A 24,529-nucleotide genomic window follows, 5' to 3' on the forward strand; every position below is an offset into this window, starting at 1 on the left:
CTTGGGCTTGTATTTTCCAGTAGCTTTGAAAATTTAGCCATCCCTCTCTCAACCTCCCTCTGTCTCCCTACTCCTCTTCTTCTCCTCCCCCAGTGCCCTTGTCCTTCTCTCTATCCCTCTACAAAGGAGCGTTGATTGTGATGATGGTGGTGGGAGGGAGAGTGCACACTGGTTCTTTTGACAAGGAAATGTCAAAGTGTGTAAGCCTTGTGTGTAAGTGTCGGCGTGAGTGTGAGTCGCTGTCTGGCTCTTAGAGGCCAGGGAGCTGATGTCATGACTGTGTGTGTGTGTGTGTGTGTGTGTGTGTGTGTGTGTGTGTGTGTGTGTGTGTGTGTGTGTGTGTGTGTGTGTGTGTGTGTGTGTGTGTGTGTGTGTGTGTTTGATGCACTGTTTGGCCAGTCATGCCGGCTGCTGGGCTGCCACTGTGGCCTCAGAGCCCGGGGGATCAGGGGTTGGATGTGTGGGGGTGGATGGTCTCCTCCATCACCTCGCTGTCTGATACAAGTACAGGCAGTGAAGACAAGAAAAAAAGAGGACCACTAGATCCCACAATCTCTGAAGCCACCACTGTCTCTGTGGGTGCCTGTTTGATTTTATGCATGGCTCTGACGTCTCCCAGCACGTCTGCATGTACAGCGAGCATGAAAACATGTCTGTTCATTTGTTGGAGGCTGCATTGTTGTCTGCTAAAGAGAGCTAGTTTCTCCGCCAGAGATAAAGCTCAGTCCTTGATCACTCTTTTCATGCTGGAACTGGTTTAATCTGCTTCATGTCACAAGAAAGCACTTTAATATCTTTATTTGAATCAAATTATGCATCACGTGCAGTCTTTGCTATTCACAAATGATCATGCTTATCTACATGTGCTTATCTCGTAGTGACTTTTCTGTGTGCCTGTGTGTTCGTGTCTGTGCATGCACTACTTGTGCTCTGCTGTTTAACAGTCTCACTGACTTCCCACCTTATCTGACGCACAGACACTTAGGAGGTGGTGAGTTTTCTCAGGTCATATTTTAGCTGCATATGGTTCCTCTGTTTATTTTAAGGCGCTGTTTGAAAAGCTTTTAATGTCAGCCAGCTGCAGTGAGGATTGTGTTCATGTATGTGTGCACCTACTTTATGTTTATTGTATGTTTATTAGTCTTCCTGACATTTAGAGAACAGTGAAGTACTTTGAATTCAATTTTTGTCACTGCCACACTTGATCAAATTGTTGTTTTGGATTTACGAAGCAAGAAATGAAGCACTTGAAGAAAGAATAGAACAAATATGGAGAAAGAGAGAAAACATCATGATCTGAGTGACTTGGTTTATTTGCTAGCCAGTTGTTTCAACTCCCACGCTGTTTGTTGATGTTCATCTGAGACTGCATGTCTTTTTCTTTTGAGATGGTAACATGACGTTTCCTGGATGTCGGCTTCAGTTTATACCAACCATCATTTATGAGGTATTCAGTACTTAAAGATACAATCTGGAGTTTACTTGATAATCTAAATATATTCTTCCAGATGGAAAACAAGGAAGGCAAGCTTGACCCACGATAACCCGATGGAACTTGTTTTAGTTCGCGATTTCAAAATAAAATGCAAATATACCTTAACACACATACGCAAGGTTAGTTGTAGGTTTGTAATAATAACTTCAAAGATAGTGTACCTCAGTACCCTTTGAGTACTGACTGACAAGTCTAAAACTGTACACAACAGAGTAAAGGGATTTCTTTTGTTTTTTCTCGTGCATCAGTTTCAATAAGAGTCATTTAGGTTCCTTTACATCATTTTTTCGTGTAGACTTTGCCTATATATTTTCCAGGTTTGCTTGCTTATACTGCCACATAACAGCCCGTCTATGGTCAAATATCAAACGTTTGGCTGAATTCTGTTATCCTGAATTCTGAGATCCTTCACTTAAGTAAAAGTACCTTACTGTTGTAACTGCTGCAGGTGAAGCTGGTTTGAACAACTTTGTATACAATTTTATATCTAGCAGATAAATCTGAGGAGTCATGAGATGATTGTTTGGAGAGGAAAGAAGAAAAAACTAAGTTCTGATACACAAATCTGTTTTCATTTTTTTTTTTTTTTATCTAGTCTTTGATTTCTGGTAAGATATTGGATCAATTTGAACAAAAACAAATTGGGGATAAAACCACGAGAGGTTTAGAGAGAAAATCAGTTTGGTAGAGCTTTTAATAACTCAGGCATCTAAAATGTGAACCCAACCATACACTGCTTTTTGTCAACTGTGTGAAACCAAAAAGTATTTTTAAAAGCTTGTTATATTATCCATTATGTCAAATCTTCATCAGAAACGTAACTGAAGCTGCCAGATAAATGTGGCGGAGTAGAAAGTACAATATTTCCCTCTGAAATGTAGAGGAGTGGAAGTGTAAAGTAGTTTCAAATGAAAATAAATCTCAAATGGAAATAAAAATACCTCAGAACTGTACTGAGGTACAGTGCTTGAGTAAATGGACTTAGTTATTTCCCACCAGCGGTTGTTGTTCACATTTCCTTATTTATACTATTGTATTCTTACAAGTTTGGCATGTTTTGTTGAATGACTAAAAAGAAGGTAGACGAAAGGCAGACTTTATTCATGTTAACACCCCATTCTCATTTTGACTGTACTTTAACACGCTAAGACGAGCATGGTAACATATCCACAATGATGGTGCTTATATGCTCATGTTCAGCAGGTAACTGATCTTTATCATCAGAGACTGATATCAATATCATTACTTTTGCTGGTATTTATTCATAAAAGCAGTGTGTTGAGCAAATTAAAATGTTTACCTCTGATGGCGCTGGAAGAAAAGTCAATGCTTCATTTAGTGATGTCTCATGAATGTGACAATTTATTCAGTGTTTATTGAGATATTTCATCCCTCAAAGGAAGGCATCAAAGGATCATTTATACTCTGAAAGTCTGGTATCATACTAACAGCTATGTCAAATATCCAGCTTTACTCAGAGAACAACTTTTAAACTGAAAACTGTGTTAAATCAATAGCTAAACAATTTTCTGCATATCATACTGTTTGTCTTTAAATCCAGTTCCACTGTGACTGTTAGAGATTGTGTTCAGAGTCAGAGTTTGTTTGTGTCTGGGTTGGTTTTTTTCTGTGGCTTTCAGAGCTGCTCTTTTCTATTTTTAGTTCAGGTGGTGACCTCGTGGCCCCTCTGAGTCCTGAAGTGTCAATGAGGCTGAGAAACCTGGACGTTCCCTTTCCTCGCACACAAATACTCACACTCAATGGCACACAAACCACACTTTATTTTAAAAACACTGTGAAAGTGTGAGAGGGAAGTGGTATTTGCCAGATTCATTGTGTGGCATGTTAGGAGGTTGCTAAATGGGGCCTCTTTGGTTTCTCCTTACTCTGAGGTCAGTTTGTCCTTCCAGTCTGCACTGCAGATGAACTGAGGTCTGTGCCAACGCTAAAGTTCATTAGTGAAGCAGAAGTCAGAGCGTGAAGCCACCTTGCTTGTTGAATGCCCTCTTACAATTCTTCTCTCCTAGACATTCATTATACACACAGATTGGAAAGCACACATACGCATGCTTAATGTGTGTCCAGGCACACAAACACACACATTCACGGATGCACTGCTGGTCCATGCAGATTAAGAATCAGACTGGTTGTTTTATTATTCTGCTGTCTGTAACTGGCCCCTGATCTTGATGCCTGCAGAATGGGTTACCATAGCAATGTGTATGACCTAGAGTCAAGTAGTCTCCTGTGTCTTGAGCCAGGCAAACTGACAGCCGAGGTCTGACTGTGACATTAGGAGACCAGAGCACCTCATAAATCAGTGGGAAGCAGACCGTGATACCCAACGGTGAGAATTCGTCAAGTCCTGGAATGAAATGGAAACATGAACGTTTGTGCTCTCCTCACAAAGGACGAAATAGTGTGGTCTTGATTACCAGCTTTGGCAATGACAAGCAATTATTATATACAATGTGGTCATAGTCTGATATAAGACGGGACAAGTTTTTCTGTGCAGGCTCATCTTATGTGCGAATGGTCGATAACTACAGCACAGGAAACCTGCAGATATTATCTCAATCTCAACTGTACTCTGAAAGACATGATCTGATAAACATGATATAGCTATGATAGAGTTGACTTTAATTCTGTCATTTTCTGTCCAGATGTACAATCCAGAAGGAGTGTGCTCAGGGGCTGCTGGCACGCTCCTGGATCAGCATGGGTGAAGGCCCCCAGCAGTGTCCGTCCATGACCTTGACGCCCCCGGAGATAAGCATTTCTGCAGACATTAAGGTATCATCAACTCTCCGCATATCACTGTCAACATGAGACAAACAGATCCGACTGTTGACCGTAGTAAAGTTATGTCTGCAATGGTGGCAGTGTATTTAAAGCTGATGTCTAATGACCACCTTTATAACCTGACACCTCTATTACTGTACAGCCTGGTGTTATTACTCCGCTGATAAAATCATGCCAGCGCTGTTTGCTGCTGCAGCTCGCTCCACCACCTCAACCTCCGGCTCAACAGTATGTTTGTAGATATAGTATTTGCTTAACTCTTCCGGTCACAGCATTACTGTCCTTGTAGAATCTGACCACTATCAGACTCCTAATCAACTCTGAGTTTCTTTGTGCTGAACTGAATGACACACAGCTGCCCAGACAACATACAGTATCCACATGTCCAACTGCCTTTGAACCTTTAAATTTGAGCACTATGCAGTTAAAGGGCTGCATTACCCACACAGTTCTTTAAATGTTAACGTAAACCTATTCATATTAAGCAATGTTCTGCCATTTTTTTTTTCAAATATATTGTCCTGAAGTACAGAGCCTGAAGAATAGAAAATGTAAGAGCCTTGATATCGATTAGGGAATGTGTCAGACTGAAATACATTAATTGAAACGTATCTACTGGGTTTTGCAAAAGTAAGCATGCAAACTAAATTTGTTTGATTTTTGAGTATGCTGTTGATGGATGCTGTTGGAAATTGTTGGAAATGGAGGAGCTGCTCACACCTGAGACAAAAATTACAATAATTTTTGTGACAGGAAAAACAGCTCCAGGACTCCATGAAACACGCACGCACGCACGCACGCACGCACGCACACACACACACACACACACACACACACACACACACACACACACACACACACACACACACACACTCATGAATACAAAAAGGTATCAACAAACATTTCTCTTCACTTTTTCAAAACGGTTCAGTTGTATTCACAAAAACACAGTTCAGAACAACACCTGATCTCACATGAACTGATGCGGCCAAAACACTTCATCGAAAGATGAACTGGAGGAAAGTTTAAGAAAAAAGTGAATCCATTGTACCAAACAATTGTAAAACATTTAGGATTCTGCCCAAGGGGCGACCCACCCATTAGTTTGTGAGCTCATTAAAGCAGACACGCCCCCAAATGTACCACTTTTTGAGGCCTGTTATGTAGTTAAATATGGAATTATTTTCAGGTGGATCAGTAGAAAACAAATCAGAAGTTGAGCTCAAGACACCATAGTGACTTGTGGAAAAAATACATTGCAATTTTATCATATGAGAGGAGTTGGTACTTTTTGAATGGAAGTCAAAGGAGCTATACATTTTTCAAGTCATCCCCCAGTGGTCCACAGTGGTATTGCACTTTAAGGCAATCCAGCATTAGCTTCACTTTTCAGACTCGGAGACTACATCCATTTATTTGTCTTGAGTTTTGATGTTGGTTTGCGTTTGGTCATTAAAAACATTTTTCAAAGCAATGAAAAGAAAGTGTGGCTTTTCTGCTACAGCATTGCACAAGATATCTTCATTATCACCTTTTGATTACGGGAGCATCACCTGTAAAAATCCATCATCTTCACCTATACCTCGTAGGTGTTTGTTTTTATTGTATGGAGTGCTACATAACGCCACCAGTCCGACTTCAATCAAACTTGGTAGGATGATATATCTTGGTATTGGAGGTATTACATGCAAACTTGTTTTCAATCATTTCTTCCAGTCAGTGTATCGCGTAACAGAAGGATAACAATGCGATAATTAGCTCACTGATATTTGACACGTGGAATACATTTGACCTTTAATTACAGATCGTAATTAGACGTGAATCCAAAACGACAGGTCATTAATTGGTCCAGTAATTGTGGATATTCGCCTGTTATGAAGGTCAGTGTGCCTGGGCTGTAATTGGTCCACCGGCTGCCTGATCGACCAGCAGGAAGCTCAGCTCAAGGTTGTCTCCCCAAACAGGAAGCAGAAGGCAGGAAGTCGGGCCTCTGAAGCCAGGAAATGATCAATCCCACTGAACAATAGAGCAGATTTTTAAGACATGTTAGCACATGCCGCTGGCCACTTCGGCTCCTACCTGCTGAGTCGCAGAATATGTCATCCTGCTTTTCCTCTGCTTAACAGTCTCCGCCTGCCCTTCCCTCCCCCTTCTTTTTTTCTCACATTTAAATCATTTAGCTGAAATTCAGTCATGTCAGTGAGGTGTTATGTTTCTCATTATACGTCTGTCATCCTTCATCACATATCCAGATTTAGATGTGAATGTAGCACTGTGCCATCTGTTTCTTCATTAGACATTAGCTTCTCTATTTCTCAGCCTGAACTCCTGAACAAACTTGAATTAATGCCAACACCATTCGCCCTCTATCAAAGACTAAGTGTACATAAATGAGATTGGATTACATGTTTGTTGGCATGTGGAATTTAATTACTAATTAATTTTGATAAGGATGAAGAGCTATTTATGTTTCTGCTACTATATCTGTTTGTGTTGTAGGATGTTGGCATCCTGATAAATGGCAGCGTTCCTGATCTGATTGGCTCCCGGGTGGAGTGTGAATATGGGCCAGGCTTCTCTACAGCTGCCACGGTGCACCTGGACTACGGTCCCGCTCAGATCCAGACTTGTCCACTGCTCCCTCGAGAAAACTACCAACCAATCCTCCCTGGCACAGGTGAGACTGCAAACAGGCATCTATTTGGCTGTGTGCCAACACTGCGAGACATATTTTATTTTTCACACATTTCAAGTACATTTTTGTGAATAATTGTACTTTTTTTTATTAGAACAAATGTAATTTCCCCTTTCAACCTTTCAAAATGCATCAGAGACGGTGTTGATTAGGGACATCTTGCTGTCCAGTTTGTGTTATGACAGTGATACCATCTCCAATGCTCATGTACATGCCTTTGTTTCTTCAGATCACCTGACTGTTTCTGTGGCAATAAAAGTGAATGGCACATCTGTGGTATCTGGCAGCTTCATCATCTATGACTGCGAAAGGACCGGAGCGATACACCCCAAGACGTCGTGAGTCACACATTTATTGTCACTGTGGTTTATCTCAAATTCTTAATGTATTTAGAGTTAGTGATGCCTCACCAACTTAAAGCCAAATTCATTTACTTTGATGCAGTGCCATTTTGTGGCACTAGTACTTTACTTGGGTAAAGTTTATAGTACTTTACTTTTTTCTACTACATTCCAGAGCTAAAGTTTTCTACTGTTACAGCTGTAGTTATTAATCACGAGTAAGCTCAGGTATTAGATATTAGACTACATCACTAAAGATTAAATGTATCGTTCCCAATTGTTTTGGCCAGCGATCCCTTATAAAAACAAAAAGCCGGGTCTACGTGGGGTTCCGTGTTGTGTTTCAGATAAGTTGTCAGTAGTTTAACCAAAGAGTTATTTTGTTTTAATAACTGAGATAAAATTGTCCAAATTGTCCAATATATCACCAAAAAACCCTCCAAAATATGAATAGTTTTTTCTTTTGTAAAACAGAGTTAATCAACATGTCATAACCCTTCAGATTCATTGTCGCTTTTTGGGAGCCACTGGATTAGACTAAATGAATATATATGAACTAGTTAATACTAGCACCACCTTTGAGAACATCAGTAAAAGGCTACTTTTCCTCCAAAATGAGCTTTACTTTTGATACTTCAGCTACATTTTGCTGATAATATTTCTATACTTGTTATTCACACACTGATGATATTAGTACTTAGGCACTGGATCTGAGTACTTCTACTGCACTTTGACCTTCAGCCACTGGCTACTTAATTAACTGTAACAGATCCCTGTAAAACAAGCCTCCCTAAATGAGATGTAAATACCAATAAACTAGAATTATAGTGATCCCTAAACAGCAAGTGTTTGCCAAAATATCAAATAGACTCTTTATGGCATTTTAAATATGCACACATAGCTGCACAGTGAAAGAAAAGCAAAGCTTCTCTTCAGTGTTTATCTCTGAAGCCGGTCTCAGTTTGTCCCTAACCTCTTCCTCTCGTGTTTTTTTCCCCCTGTTTCCTATTTAGGCCTCAGTGTATAAATACTGCCGACATGTCCTCTTGGAGGGCTTATTGTGTGTTTGGCTTGCTCATGGTTTCTCAGTGTAGGATCAAATGTGGGATTAATATGATGTACACGTTAAGCCAAAGGAAATTAGATGTGTATGTCTGGCTGATCATGTAGCTGTTTGTTTTTGTGAAGGACTGTGACTTGTATGGCCTGGTCACAAAGAGGGTTTTCTCATATCTGGAGGCAATCCAGCTGGCTTCCTCCTTCCTGCATGTTGGACCATGTCAGAGGATCCACTATATCTGATGGGCAGATTTTAGGCTTAGAGGGCCATCAGTGTGTGTGTGTGTGTGTGTGTGTGTGTGTGGGTGAGGGGGGGTAGAGAGAGATATTGGAAAGCGTTTGGGTTTGTCCCTTTTGTTCACTTCTTGAAAGCAGTTTCGAGGTGTGAACACAGCAGTCGCAGGTACATGTGTGCAAGACAACACCCAATATGTGCGCATGGACTCGCTGCTCGGCTAGGTCCAGGAGTGTGAAATTAGATGGTGGTTTGTCGAAGGTGATAATGAGCAAAGTGCCATTCTCACAGGATGAGCATTAGGCAGCGAAGTGCGGAACTGCTATTTTCTATCTGATTTTAATCACTACATAGTGTTTTTTTTTAATAATCCATTAAGAGAGTCTTATGAGCTACTTCTCCTTAATGAAACCAGATAGCACAGTGTGTTTTGTGCTTTATGAAAGCAGCCATCATTCATGTTTTTCATATGATATTAGATACCGATGCCTGAACGTCTGTAGAAACCATCAGTGTCACACAGGAAGTATTACAAAAGTAACTTCCTGTTAATTTATTATAATGGCAAATCTGTCCCCCTGTTCTGCTTTCTGTGAGCAAAATATCATTTTTGAAAGATGGACATTTTCATTAAGCTATATAGTTAAACACAGTACACAAGGTGAGATGATATGACCAGTGGAGTTAAGGATCGACTGCTAAAGGTCTTTACAATAAATTGAATTTTAGGGTTAAAATCTGAATCTGCCAATTATTTTCCTCAATAATTAGGGTGCCGTCTCCATTCTGCTTTTTATGTCCAACCAACAGTCAGAAACTTAAAGGTAAAGAATTTACTGTCCCACGGGGGCAAAATTGTAACGTTTCACTTTTGAGAGGCTGCTGAAACCAGATAGTGATAAATCATTTTTGAATGAATAAATAAATAAAGGATTAATCAATTATCAAGGGTGCCACCAATTAATCTTCTCTCATCACCTAATCAATTAAAAACTTTGAGTTTTATGTCTACCAAGTTCAATGAATTACTGACCATGTAAATCTCCAAAATACTATGGCAATTATTTAAAGTATAACACTTTTTAGCTAGTTTTTTACAGGGCACTCTTTCAGTTTTACACATGAACGTTATCTTGTGACAAAGAATACACCTCAACCTCTGAAAACAAAACACTTGCATAATATATCTTTTTAAATGATGAGACCCCTAATGATGTCACCCCTGATGATGTCATAGTAATGTCTTCAGGGCTATCTTGAATTAAGCTTCATTTTTAAAAATATTTTTTAACAGAAAGCCTCTGTTACAGCCTTTTTACAGTTACAGGTGTGTGAGATTTTACCTGTCGGATAGTGTCAAACAGAAGAGCCTCATAAGTTGCATTATGGGAAATGTAGGATTCCAGCATTTTCTGGAGATTGGTCCATACTATTGAGTAAACTTCAGACAATCATGGCCCCTGCTGATTTAATTTTGACCATTTATTTTTTTGTGAGTGTGATGCTGGATTATTGGAAGATCTGTTTGACTAGTCTTACTCAACTAACAAATCAGAATAAACATAAATAAAATGAGCCGTAATAAGAAAATACCTGATCCAATTAAAATAAAGTCCTTTATTTCACAGATGTAAAGGTGCATATTTAATTGGTGTCTTACTTGTGATATTTGTGTGTTGAATCAGTTCGCATGATTTCAGATAATGTTTGTGTGTGAGAGTGTGAGTGTGTTTGGACAGACGCTCTCAAACTGGTCACTGGGCAGAGTGTTAATGACAACCAGACGAAAGCATTCCAGTCTCACCACTCAGCCCAGTAGGACAAACACCTAACCTGCCCTCGCACTCTGTTTCTCTCACTCTCTTTATGTCTCTCAGACACACTCGCAAACACACACACACACACACACACACACACACACACACACACACACACACACACACACACACACACACACACACACACACACACTCAGTCTGTGTTTTATTTGCTTTTTATGTCACTCTGTGTCTCGAGTTCTGGCACGTCTCTTTTCTTTATTTTCCCTCTTTTTTCGTCTGTCTCTGTCCTTCTCTGTCGCTCCCCCTGAAACCGATCTTTTCTTCCAAACGTATTTCTCCTTGACAGAGATGTGATTGAGGATGTGTGTTTAACCGTTGTGTCCACTGAGAGGCCCTGAGAGTGTGAGCCCGACCGTGTATTTAGAGTGTGTGTATGTGTGTGTGTGTGTGTGTGTGTGTGTGTGTGTGTGTGTGTGTGTGTGTGTGTGTACGGTCAATCTGACCAGGGGTGGGCAGTTTCACAGGGTATTTACTGTCAGTGTTAGGTCAAGCGGAGAGAGTGTGTGTATATGCAAACAATGTGTGTGTGTGTGTGTGTGTGTGTGTGTGTGTGTGTGTGTGTGTGTGTGTGTGTGTGTGTGTGTGTGTGTGTGTGTGTGTTGTGTGTGTGTGTGTGTGTGTGTGTGTGTGTGTGTGTGTGTGCGCGCGCGCGCGCGCGTGTGCGCGTGCGTGAACATGTATGTGGTGTGGGACAGAAAGGGAGTCAGGGAAAACAGAACGCTGCAGCTGATAAGAGCCTTGAGGGGTCCATATGCTTCTAATCAGAACGAACACACACACACACACACACACACACACATTTCAGTTTTTTTTTTTGCATCCTCTCACACTCACCCACTCCACTAAACCCAAATCTGGAGACCCCCTCAGAGTGCTGCTATCACTGGAGGCACTATCATTCCTAGTATGAGACATCTGTCTCTTCCCGGAGGCAACAAAGTGACACACGCTCCTCTCACACATGTTGTACCGTGGAGGTGCTCCACTTCAGGTAGTTTATCAGGACACACACACATTAATGTACCGCGTCCTCAACAAGGATGAATAAACGGTAGTTCACCACAATTAAAACAGTACAGTACATTTGAATATAAATAAATATTGAGGTGGTGATGGAAAATTTCAGAGATGTCTTAATATCTCAAACCTACAACCTGCACAGAATATTGTGGGTTAGAACAGTCAGAGAAGCAGGCTGGCCTGTATACTGAAAAATACGACCGTATGCACTAGGATATCCCGATACTTTAGGCATACTGCATTTCACATACTATGTAGGCTTCTTCTAGAATACTACATATTAAGGTAGTATGGATATTGGAATGCAAACCCGATCTCCTGGGAGAAGTTGAGGTGTTTTAATGGGAGTCTAATTGAGCAAGAGGTTTTTTGGAGCCAGCTACTACTGGCCCTCAGTGGTATTGCACTGTAAGGCACTGCTGCATTGGTTTCACTTTTCAGACCCAGGGGCTCTAAATGGTTTTAATTTTTTCTGAACAACAGTTAGAATGTATGGCTGAGATAAATATGTCAGACTTTGGGAACACCGGCATCACTTTCATTGTTAATTTTGTCCTTTTCATGGCATTTCTTGACATTTACAAAACATAGTACAGCTCCAAATTTATCCTTTAGCAAAGCATACGATATGAAACATCTCTTTAAGGTTTGGGCAACAAGATTTTATTTTACAAAAAGAAACATCTTCCGCTGACAGATTTGCCAACAGTTTGCAAAGGCTGAGCATCGTTAACCTGTACATTTGGACATGTCTCGGACTAGTGAGCATGAAGTGTAGGAAGTGTGCAAGCTGCTGAGGGACTTACCAGCCAAAATATCTTCACATAGATGAGTAACACTCACAAAGATGTAAATACAGAAGACAGCATGCACACACACATGCATCACCATTCAGCAGCCTGAGTGTTTATAGAGAAGCGCTTTGTTTCATCTCAGCAGATTTGGCCCAGTTTGACCTTTCTGCCGGCTGTGTTGCAACTGTGGAATGAATGCGTCTGTGACTCTGACTAATCATTACTTCCCTTTATTAAAGCTAAACTTTGATGCCTGCAATCAGTTTGGCCTCACTGTTTGTGTTGGTACTCCAAATGAGTCAGAGTGAACCAAACACTTAACTTTTGAAAAAGACTGTGTTTATTGCATGGGGAGAGATCACAGGGGAGAAAACTTGGGAATATTTGATCCTCGTTTCTCAGCTCTTTCTGCATATGTGTGTCTCCATCTGTGTTAGATGTGTGAGCTGCCTGAGCACCAGGTGGAAGTGTTATTGGGATCCAGAGAACCACCTATGTGCCTCCAGTAAAGATGAGTCAATGCCCAATCTGCTAGAGGTGAGTAATTCTCCTTTTAATCCATCAACCCAACAGACAGCTGGAGGAGCTCATGATATTAATGTCCTCTTTCTCAGAGCCTCAGACATAATCCAGACTGTGCTGTCCAAAAACTCCAAGTGTTCTGTAAGAATCTGAGTCCAGACGGGTTAGGCAAGAGCAACTGTGTGGTAATTCAGTGTGAGGTTACGAGTGTCTCAACTAGAGTATGTAGAAATGTTGAAACCAGCTATCAAATCTCAGGAGGTTCTGATTTTTACAGACCCATAACAGTGTAGTGTGGCATTTTAAAGCTCCTCTGACCTGCTGTAAAGTTTCTCTATTTGGCAGTTTTGCGTGATGTAGCGAAGAGTAGATTTACTCTGCCCATATTTGTGTAGGGAATTATTACTAAATGCCCGGATTGCTTGATGCCAGTGAAGAGATAAATTTACACCTACAGTTTGAGCTATGAGTTTATATATCCATCTCCTTTGAGGAGGTGACTGTACAAATAGATGATTTAGATATAAATGTAAACCCTCATGAGGGCATAAAGTACTTTAAAAACTAAACCAATCAAATAGTGTAAAATGCTTGGCACAAGAGCATGAAATGGCTGTGAAAGTGGGAAATTTATCTAAAATCTATCGTAGCTTCATTTAAACCAATTAAAGCTCCCCAGATACAGCCGCCCTTTGGACATTTCCCTGACAACATTAGCACTAAATCTGCCATCTCGTTGTTTCTGTGCCCTCTGGAGTTTTATTATAGAGCCAGATCCCAGACTTTGGCCCTCAGGGCTCGGGGGGCTCTGACTCTGTCCACCACTGGTTCATGTTAGACATGGGGAGGATGTGACTCACAGTCCCCTGGTCAGCTGCTGGTCAACTGGTCTTAATTGTTCCGGTCTTTAAGTATTTCATTGCCACGAGTGTTTAACGTTCAGCTTTATATCACAAGACCCCACCCCCTCCCTCTCTCCACCCCCCTCCGAAAAGAGGACTTCTGTTCAACAACTGTGTTGTTCAACAAAGTAATACATGCATCATTACAATTTTCTTAAGCGAATGCAATAAATCTTAGTTAGGCATGCTGTTCCAGATCCCAATATACAGACAAACAAACATGTGAAATCCAAAGAGGCCTTTTGATATTTAATTATTTTTAAACATGAAAACATTTTTTTGTAATGTGGGTCATAAGGAGATGATGAGGTGAGTTGTTCCTGTCCTGCTGAACCTGTCGCGGTGTCCGGCGGGTCTGTTTTTCTAATCCCTCATCGTCTCTTTCTTTGAAGCTATTGTTGTTTCCCTCAGAGCGGCGAGACTTCACCCTCTCATTTCCTCCTCCTCCAGATAAACAGGACAGGTATTTTGGGTTGCGGATATGTCCGGGGGAGCCATTGTTTTCTTTAACGCCTATATGTCACTTCCTGCCCCTAACACCCCGCCACCACACAGAGTGCAGCTTCCTGTCCTAGCCTGGTTACCGCTGAGGTCCCTCCATCACCATCAGAAATGGCTCAAGACTTCACCATATCCCTGAGCAACATCAAGGAGGTATGGCAGACAGCCTCCAGCTACGGAGCTAGTCTTGGACTTTGTCCAATTTGCATGTTGTGAAAATGATTGGAATAAAACAGAAGCATATGGTGTGTTTGCTTCAAGCTGAGTTAAACACAGATGGATACTTGTGTGCTGTGATTTGGGTCAATGAATGAGCAAAACCTGAGTTTGGGTGATCTCCATGTTGTGAGACAGAGATGAAAATGAGGAATGAGCAAGTATCTTTATGCTTATGCTGCTCACTGCTCAGCTATCTGGGCCCATACCTCTGGTATCTAACTGTGACCAGCTGAGTTGTGTCTTCGTCAGCACAGAGTACAATATGCAGTCGGGTCTGAGGCAGCACACACGACAGGAGCTTTATTTTGCTCCTGCTCATTTTAAATTCGGCTGGTCATTCCAGATCAGTTTTTCAAACTCCTTTTCTCATTCTTAATCCATGCGGAGCGAGTCAGGCGCTGATCCTGCATCGCTGATAAGGACTGTACTGGGATCTGCTAAAAATTCCAGTGCCGACTGGTTGCCAGGCGTGGTCAGTCACACGCTTAACCCTGGCTGGCCTCTCAAGCCATCTTCTGGTGTGTTGCCATGGTGACAGACATTGAGTCACATCCAACCACACACACACACACACACACACACACACACACACACACACACACACCTCCTCATGGCAACCTGGATGTGATTGGCCATTTCAACTACTCTTTATTATTAAAGTTGATACAAACTGTTTGAATAATGTCTTCATCTTGTCGACGAGTCAGCAGAGCAGGAAATGTGCTGTCAGTCATGTTGGTTCTCTCCAAAGAAAAGCTCACCACTGCTTACATCCCTCTGGTATTTGTGATGCATTTAGGTTTGGTTCCCACACTTTTTTTTAGTGAGGGAATAACCTAGAATAATTTTGTGAACAATGATTAAACATTAAAACATTTGGTACGAAACAGAAGCTTACACGTCCGCTGTCCATTATATATTAGGTCAGACTGAACATGAAGTACTTAGAGTTTTTCAGGGAAAGAACCTGCTGGCTGCCAAAAAAAAAATCAAGCTTCCCTGGTGTCAAAAAGCCCAGTGAAATAACAGAGTCCTGGAAAGGTCAATCAAAATAGACCAATTTAGGCTGTCTGGATTCACAGACAAATTACTTCTTCCACTTTATGCACTTATCCTCTACTGCTCTTACCTATCTTACCTTCCTTATGGTCTCAACTCCACATATCTTGGCTCAGAAAAACTCAGGGTGCTCGCTTTGGGAAGAATGAATTCATATTCATTATTCTGACTCCCAGATGACTTGCCAAGGTGTGGGAGTCCAGATGTTTTTGAATATGAATTTTGAAAGGGATCGCATCTTTCTCTGGCACGGACAATTATTGTGGGGTTTTTCAGTTTCCTAGTACCCTTTCAGAGTTGACAATTGTTACCAGACATGTGTGAGAGAGCTTTTCATTGCAGAAGTTTACTCCAGTTCTTACATCTAAAGTACTGAGGTAGTGATTATCTCAGTTTGAGAACAGCATAATCTCTCTATGATTTTTTTTGCTGTTAAAATACTATATACATTTTTTTTAAAGTAAGTGTTCTCTACAACAGGGGGAGAAGCTGGAGTGTGACTTTGGAACAGAGCAGCGATATGAGGCCATATGGCTGAACAACTCGACTGTCAAGTGCAGCGGAGTGACAGTAAGTATAGACGATAACTTTCCAGAAATAACGAGGAAGTCAGTTTGCCAAATCAGAATAAAGATAAATTAAGCTCTAGCACATTTACTGTGCATTTAAAACTTCAGTGGGATCATTATAGTAAGGTTTAAGCCTTATTTGTAAGTTGTTTTTCCATGTAATTTCTTTCAACCCTATTTTATGGGTTGACATTATTATCTAGAGGAGTAGTAATAGACATATCGACACTGAGGAGATGCCCGACATGACTTGCACCACCCACCTCTCTGTCCATTTAGCTGTCCACTAATCAGAGGAGTCAGGTTTACCACCTCAACCTGAGGAGGAGAGGATACTTCAGTGGAAAGAGGGAGAATATATTCGTTGACAGCCCTCAGCCCATGAAAGGTAAGCTACAAAACCCATTATTATGTTGACGTGCACAAAGAAAAACACATGGAAAATACAGGCCTCTACTCCTCTCCAGTTGTTTTCTCAGCTCTTCCATATTTGCAGTGTAATTAAGCCACCGCCAAAACAAGAAAAGCAATCTGACATAGCTGCCACTGTTGCTCACAGAATGCATTTCACCTGTGCACAGATGTTTTCTGTTGAGATCGGTGGATTTGATGAAACCTGTGTAAAAATAAAGAATTGCTGACAGTGACAAAGAGTGTTAGACTGTATTTCACTTGTAATAATAGCAGTTTGTGTACCATAACACATAATTTGCCAGCAACCAGTAATTTACCATGATGTTTTATTATGCTCCCGTCTAATTACACATAATGATTATAGAATATGGGGAGCTGCAATTTTTAAGGTGTTATCAACGCCTCTACAAGCAATGTCCAAATGTATTGTTGCAAATAGAAATTCAGCTCCATGACAACAGAGCGATGATGAAAAGTTGCGTGCGTTGTTGAATTTGGCATGTTGTGTATAGTGCAGCTACAAGCCATCCCAGTCCCAGATGTGCTGTTCACAGTCCATGTGTCGACCATGTGAACAACAGCCCTGGGCCGCTGCCAGACACTTCACTCTGCTAACGGACAAGCCGGCCGCTTCATAACACAGAGTCATCAAATTTGGAAAATGTAACACTTTATCACACACATACACTCGTACGCACCGTAATATGCACACAATCACCCGCACAGATGCACATGCAGTGATACAAATGGGACTTCTCACTGGGAGGCACATTGGAACATGAACATAATCATCTGTTTTCCCTGGCTTTGTTCTCCTCCGCTCCTCAAGCTCTCTTGTTTTTCTGGTTTATTTTTATAGCTGTGAATATATCATCCCGCAAATGCTTATACTGCTTAGTTAGAGCATGCAGCCCATGTGGCTCATATAAGCTCTAAAGGAAAATATCTTAGGGAGTGTACCTTAAATTTACCGGACATGTCAAACAAAGTCCAGTTATTCTTACCTAAAGTATCACTTCCCTCTCTGTTGCTCTCCTTTCTTCCCATCACCCTCTAGTGGAGGTGTACAACTGTGGAGTGGGCAGTTCGGACTGTTCCCAGTGCTGGGGCCGGGAGGATGTTGGACACCTCTGTGGGTGGTGCGAAAACAGCTGTAGGACGAGGGATGACTGTCAGCCAATCAGGGATCAGTGTCCTGCCCCGGAGATCCACAAGGTAAGATCACAGGTTAAACATGCAGGATTGTATAGACTACAAACGCTTGCATTCATCCTCCCACAGCCCCCACCTTCTTCCTGTAGCCTCCAGGCTCTGTGTTTAAACCATAAAATGGTGAATCATGGGGTTACTCACATGGTGTGGTACCCCCATGCCAGTCTGTCCAGTGTTAGCTGCTTAGGGATTGTTTGAATGTAGTCTTATTAGGGCAGTTCACACAGTAATAACACAAACACTCACTTGGGCACAGCCCTGAGCACACAGAGCTGAGTCGATCTGCAGTCACTCAGGAGGCCATGGGATCACCTTCTGCCCTGTGTAACTACAGTATGTGTGTAGACCACTGCAAAAGGATATGAAGAATACATGTGTAGGACCTTTTATGTAAAAAAAAAAAAAAAACCCATGAAACTAAAAGAAAACAAGCAAGAACCAAGAGGGATTTTAGAATTGTGACCACAATAAAAGCAAAACCGCACTGGTAAAAGGAATTAAGGAGTGTTTATCTAACACAGGATCTCAGTGAGGTCACGTCGTCGTAATTACTTGCAGAGCCTTTTTCTAAACGCTTTATGGAGCTCATTTGCATGATCATATTCATGTGTTTGTCCAACTGTAATGGGAATGTGTTTAGAGTCATCCTCCGAACCTTTTCTACTTCTACGAAACGTGATATCAGCGCAGCCACGGTCGGCGGTCATGGGAAGCATGGCTCACATAAGACTCAGTCGGCCTGAACTTCCTGTAGATAAAACCTGGTCGGCCCAGGAGAATAAGCAAGCAGAACAAAGCAGACGGACACACACTCTCTCACATACACACATGTAAGCCCACAATCTGTCACACAAATAGGCCATATTGGAGCATTCATGATTATCCTTCATTCTTTGTAGCTGTCAGCATACTGTGACTAACAGGATGCTTTGCGAGAGTCTAACTTATGTGGACTTCTTACATGACTGAAGTTAGCCGGTCTGAGATGGCGTATGTGTGGGTAGACTATTGTTGCAATACTCTCTCTCTCTCTCTCACTCACACACACACACTCCGACAGGCTCTCTCAGGAGAGCGGGGTGGGGAGAGGATGCTGGGGCTGTGGTTCGGTGGGGTGTGTGATGCAATGCTTTGGCAGCCGTGTTTTCCCAGGGAATCCACAGGGGTTAAAGCCCAAGTACTCAAGCTTACAGGAAAAAAAAAGATCCACTCTCCCTAAACATTCACACACACTCATACTGCAGCAGCTCTTTGTTTTATAGTCCTACTGACAACACGCTGCTGAGATAATGAAACATGTTTTTCTTCACTCTGTTTTGTCACACACAATCTCTATCACTAGGTGCTAGCACCAAAATATCAATAATATGTAGGAGGATTTCATTATTCCCTAAACTTTGTCACTTATCTCCTAATTGTGAAAAATACTCTCCATTCAGTGCATTGACGTAAGACAATGGAGACATTTGTTATCTCCTCGGGGCCTTTATCTCATGTTATGTGTGGGTTAGTCCACTGTTTAAAAAAAATAAAAACATTGATTAGAGGTACTTGGGCAACCAAAAACAGGAACTGCCAAACATAGTTAATCCACAACAAGAAAAGAAAAAGAACAGAGGGATCTGGGTGATACGTATATGGTTTGGGAGAGAGGATGGAGAGCTAGTTAGACAGAGGGTGGAGAAGGGTACAGTACAGTGAGAAGCTTTTTCCTGTTTTCGTCCTCACGTCCTCCTTGATTAGCGTGAAGCCTGATGCAGAGGAACTGGAAGATGAAAGCTCCGACCTCCGAACAATCTATTCAGAATGAAAAAAATCAAAATAAAACATATGGGTATCAGTCTGGCAGTTTATCTGGTGCAGGTTATATATCTGCATGAACACTACATTTGGAGCATGTTTAAACATGAAATAATTTTGCACTCAAATGTGTTTAATAGCTCCAGCGTTCCTCCTGGAGGTTCGTTTGCAGGGACACATTCACACCCTGTGATCTCCCTGGAGGCCTGCCAGGGTTTGTGCTCTAAATCAAGACTCACAAATTTGGAAGAGGTGTAAATGAACAGCATGCAAGCTGATGTTGATGTCAGTGCTCGATGGCACCACAGAGACACACTAGGTGCTTTAAGACGCATAGTGGAAATAAATAACTGCTTACTGCTCGGTGCTGCGTTGGTTCGACATGCCACTCTCTATGTGCACACATGCTCCCACATGGATTTAAGCACTGTTTGCACATTACATGTGTATGAAAGAATGTGGGTGTGTGTGTGTTTTTGTTAAACGAAGATATATATGTTGTATAAGTAGGCACAGAGTGGTCACATTTAGCTTAATATAACCACAAAAACATCTGCATCATTTCCTGTGGTGTAGATCCCACAGAAATATAGTAAGAAATGGCTTAGTTCCCAACCGTTTGCTTTCACACAATATTAAAAGTAACACATTATTTCTTCTCTTAACCACCTCCCCTTTTAGCTGGGAAATATATGGTTTATTTATATGTGCTGACACTCTTGTGGGTTTCAAATTATCTGAATGTAGAGCCAAACCTTGTCCTTTCACCTAGACCAAACAGAAGTGCTGTTTTCATTCTTCAGCTCAGTTTCTGATAGAGCCGGAGCCAGACTAATAACACACAGGGGTCACAGTGACCTCGGCTTAGCCAGGGGGTCATTTAGAAAAGCATGCACGCTGCTGGGCCAGCTCTGCTACAGTGGCAAGATGATGGTAGATTGCTTCTGTCTGGGCGGTGGAGATGCTATCTCTGTAGTTGTGTTTTCACAGTGATTGGAGAGGTGACGGTCCTCTCCTTTCTTTCCACAGCTTCCTGAATGGAAAGTTAAGAGACCAAAGGCGAGGGCTGAAACGATGCGTGAGAGCATGCCTCTGAACAACAGCAAAAATAGGACTAAGGAATTTGACAGAGCAGACACGGGAAAACAGATGAAAGGGAATAGCACTGTGCATTAATTCCCCTGTTGAAGCTTTGCGCTCTCTCCCTACCACCATCAGCATTCACTTCCCTCTCGACACTCAGTTCTCTAAATTGCCTCCCCACTCATCCACCTTTCTGCTGTGCTCTCCACCTCGCCTCTCCAGCCCCTCACTCTCTCACTCTGTCTGTCTCTTGTGGGATGTGAAGGGGGCTCTCAGCCTGCTCTTTATTTGCATGTGCTGTTGAGGATTAGAAGCTGAAGAGTCTCAGACTGGCACAGTTAAGAGTCTGCTTTGTGTGTGTGTATTTACCTAAACCGTGTGTCTATTCAATTAGATCTCAGTCTTCAGCAGACGAACACTCACGCGGGCCCTTATTCAGCGTGTGCAAGAGTCCATGTCACCATTAGAGATAGCACCTCTGTTCTTTTAACTCTGTCTTGCTCATTATCATCCGTCATTAGTGGAGTGTTTTAAGGGAGGTCATGTACTTATGAGCTCTGATGTATTGTGCACAATTATGGCATTTTTGCAGACTTTTTTCTTTCCCTCCATTCATTACTTCACTCTGTCTTTGTCAGATCTCCCCCCTGAGGGGTCCAGTGGAGGGAAGCACCCTGCTGACAGTACAGGGTAGGAACCTGGGCCGGAGGGCGGAAGCGGTGAAGGTCTTTATCGGAGATGTGCCATGCAGTCTGCTGCCTGAGCTCTACATTGTCTCTACAGAGTAAGTATTACAGCGTGTAACTCACAAATTTGCAGTTGCCCGACTGTTTGCTCATATATAGCAGTGCGTGGGTACATTTTTCTTTTATTTGATTCCGTCCCTTCCATTTATTTAATCACCCTTTTCATTGTCTGCATTGTGAACATGAAAACATGGTAGAAATAAGATCATATTCTTAAGTGATCATCAAGATTATTTTTATTCAAACCCCTGTTAAAATATGCAGCAATGTTGCAGCTAGTACCTTTGAGATGATAGTTAACAATTACCTGTTGTCATGGTAACCTGACATGGTTTCAGGCAGGTGAGTGGTTCAGGTGGATAGCAGGCAGGAAAGAAATACACTCACACAGAACAAGTGATAGAAAGATTTGTTACAGTTACTGAAAGAAATCCTGATATGTACATCTCAGACATGAACACCGCGTGTGCTAACACACCCTCCGATCAGACAGTACAATGAGAGCTGGCAACTTTTAATGGATAGAAAGAGATAGCTCTCCCACACGGAAATGCCTTACCAGCTGAGAAAAGGGTGAAAAAAAAGCTAATGGGAGTCATGGCTTAAAACACTTTAGCAGCTTCCACAAAATTTGAAATACCTCCAATGCAGGTGTTTCAGTGCATTCAAAGGGTAAACCAGTTTTACTCATCATATGTTTACAAGGTATTTTTTGGAGAAATGGTGGATATGTGATGTGAAACATAAAAGCCTTCTGCGGCTCCAGAGGGAGATGTGGGAAATCTGATGAACTGATAAACTGGTTGAAGACTTAGTTTGAAAATGGAGGTAATCTGGAGGTGTGGAGTTAGAAAGCAGTGAGCATACCAGGCCTCTGTAGACTATACTCTGCTCGAGGCGAGCAGCTCGAGGCTACGTTAGCCACTACTAATGTAACACACACGAAACTCTGTGTGAAATTACCGAGCTGTCAGCGGTTGACGTGCATTGTCTGTAATTTATGGATGTGTTTTTTAGAAAAGAAAGAATGACCATCACTGGCTCTGCCACATAAACACTGGTCATTTTTTTTAAACTGTTGGTGTAAGTTTAATATTATAGGAGTGCAATGCTAAATCTGTGAAGTCCCCGGATCAGCAGCAGCATATATAAATGTCAGAGGTGTTATTTATAGTCCAAGCAAACAGATAAATTAGACAAAATAGGAAAGTTTAAACTCTTAATCCCAGATCAAATCACCCTCAATTAAAAAACAACCAGAAAGTGGAATGTAATCTGTTAACAAAGTCACATAAACCACTAAAGGCAGCTCATGTGACTTTGATACTTTTCAGCTCTTAACTCTCTTTATTTAAAGAAAACTTCCTCTCACAAATCTGTGATCACAGATCATAAATAACATCTGCCTCTAACAGTGCAGGTCCAACAGTTTTCAAATTAGAGTGTGCTTTAGTTTTTGTGTATTCATGAGGCTTATTTTCACAAATATTATTATGCAGCGCACTTCTCATTTTAAATGATTCCACCGCCATCCCTCTGTAGCTCAGGGACCATCATACTGTCACCATGGAGACAGCAGGACCCTGCTTTGACACCCGCATAACAGAGCTCAGTGGAAGTCAGTAACTCTACAATTACATCCAAACTTGCATTCAGTATCTGTAATATTACTTGAATGGAACTGTTTATCTGGTCTTGCTCCAGTGAAGCCAATCATTGTATTAAGACCAGTTCCAGGGTGACATGCAGGTCTTACCTGTCACTCCAGCTGCCTGACACATTCCCCGAAACCGCATATGTCGAAAACAGCGAATCGCATTTCACTCCAGGGGTGATCTCATCTCGTGCAGTCATCTCTCATTGGCTCCCGAGGCTAGTTGTAATGACAGCGGAGCACATCCTCATTGCTGGAAGTGGCACTGACAAATCATAACACGTCAGTGCATCTGACAGTGTCAGCACATTTGACTTGCATACACACACACACACACACACACACTCAAGCACACCTACATTTTTTTCCTTCTATCCTTGTGGGGACATTCAATGATTGATTAGAGTTGATCCTGTCTCACCACCCGAAAGTAAACTCTATATTCGACCCTAACATGTAATTCAAACTGGAATTATACAATAAAATCGAAATAGCACACCTATAAAGCTTTTTCAAGACTTTATGAAATAAACCTATTTAACAAAAAAATACTCTCATTCACAAGTTCTAAAATGAAAAGTGTCTCTCGCAGCCATGCCCGACACACACTCACTCATCAGCAGACCCACACCTGCGAATGTGACCTCATTTACCAGGACTGTTGAGACAGGTGTCTGCTCGTGTGCTGAGAGGTCAAAGTTCACATCTGTGTGCCAAAAGGAAAATGTGCAGCACTTGCGAGACTATGCTCCTCTCACTCTGTGTCAGACTGTTAATTAATAGCAGTCAGTTTAGCCACACCTCATTTACTGGGGGACTTCTCTAGATATTTAGCTCTGATCCTCTACGCTGCCCTTTCTATGATTTTCATGTGAGCTTTTAAGTGGCTTTCGCCCTGTCTATTTAGGAGAACACACTCACATGCAGACACACATACTTGATTGTTGATCATTCTCATCAGTCACTCGAGGGAAATGATCAGAGTCGAGGCCAAATATTGCCCTCTGAAAGCCATAATATCTCCCATAATGCTGGAATGTGGAGCAGGGGTCAGCAGGCTCTTTCTGCTCCGACAGGGAGCCTGGCTGTCCTTTGACTGGGATCACGCTGCATCAACATCACACACACACACACACACACACACACACACACACACACACACACACACACACACACACACACACAGAGCAGTCTTGCAAGAGTCTCTTTGTATGTTTTTATAACTGATTGCGGGCTGTAGGGAGACGTCACACCCCTATAAGCTAAATGTTGCAACATGAGTTGTGTGCGCAGGAGGCTGCGCAATCCTTAGTTATTGTTGTACGTCAGGTAGAGCTGCACTGATTAGTCAATTGATATTAAGGTCATTTGCAACTATTTTAATAGTTGATTAATCCTTTAAGCGATACTTTTTGGATTTTTTTTTTTTTTTGTAAAGCGAAAATACAAAGTATTTTCTGGCTACGGCTTCTTTAATATGAGGACTTTCTGCTTTTTTCAGTATTTTATCGTAGTAATGTAACTTGAACTCTTGGTTGAACAAAATAAGACATTTGAAGATGTCAC

General features: G+C 41.7%; 1 protein-coding gene across 1 annotated transcript in view; it reads left to right on the forward strand.

Annotated features, from left to right (window-relative positions):
- The window catches only part of plxnd1 (plexin D1), a 63,208-nt gene that overhangs the window by 10,231 nt on the left and 28,448 nt on the right, over positions 1-24,529 (forward strand). Inside the window, exons 5-13 of the mRNA XM_069140186.1 lie at positions 4,159-4,288; positions 6,797-6,974; positions 7,222-7,330; positions 12,720-12,819; positions 14,262-14,360; positions 15,966-16,055; positions 16,334-16,442; positions 17,526-17,683; positions 21,202-21,347. Of these exons, the coding sequence (XP_068996287.1) occupies positions 4,159-4,288; positions 6,797-6,974; positions 7,222-7,330; positions 12,720-12,819; positions 14,262-14,360; positions 15,966-16,055; positions 16,334-16,442; positions 17,526-17,683; positions 21,202-21,347 (1,119 nt within the window). The remainder of the gene's footprint in view (positions 1-4,158; positions 4,289-6,796; positions 6,975-7,221; positions 7,331-12,719; positions 12,820-14,261; positions 14,361-15,965; positions 16,056-16,333; positions 16,443-17,525; positions 17,684-21,201; positions 21,348-24,529) is intronic.

This window comes from Embiotoca jacksoni, unplaced genomic scaffold, assembly GCF_022577435.1.
Source record: "Embiotoca jacksoni isolate LCO1_2020_lvr unplaced genomic scaffold, fEmbJac1.0.p SCAF_9, whole genome shotgun sequence".
Taxonomy (NCBI): Eukaryota; Metazoa; Chordata; class Actinopteri; family Embiotocidae; genus Embiotoca; species Embiotoca jacksoni.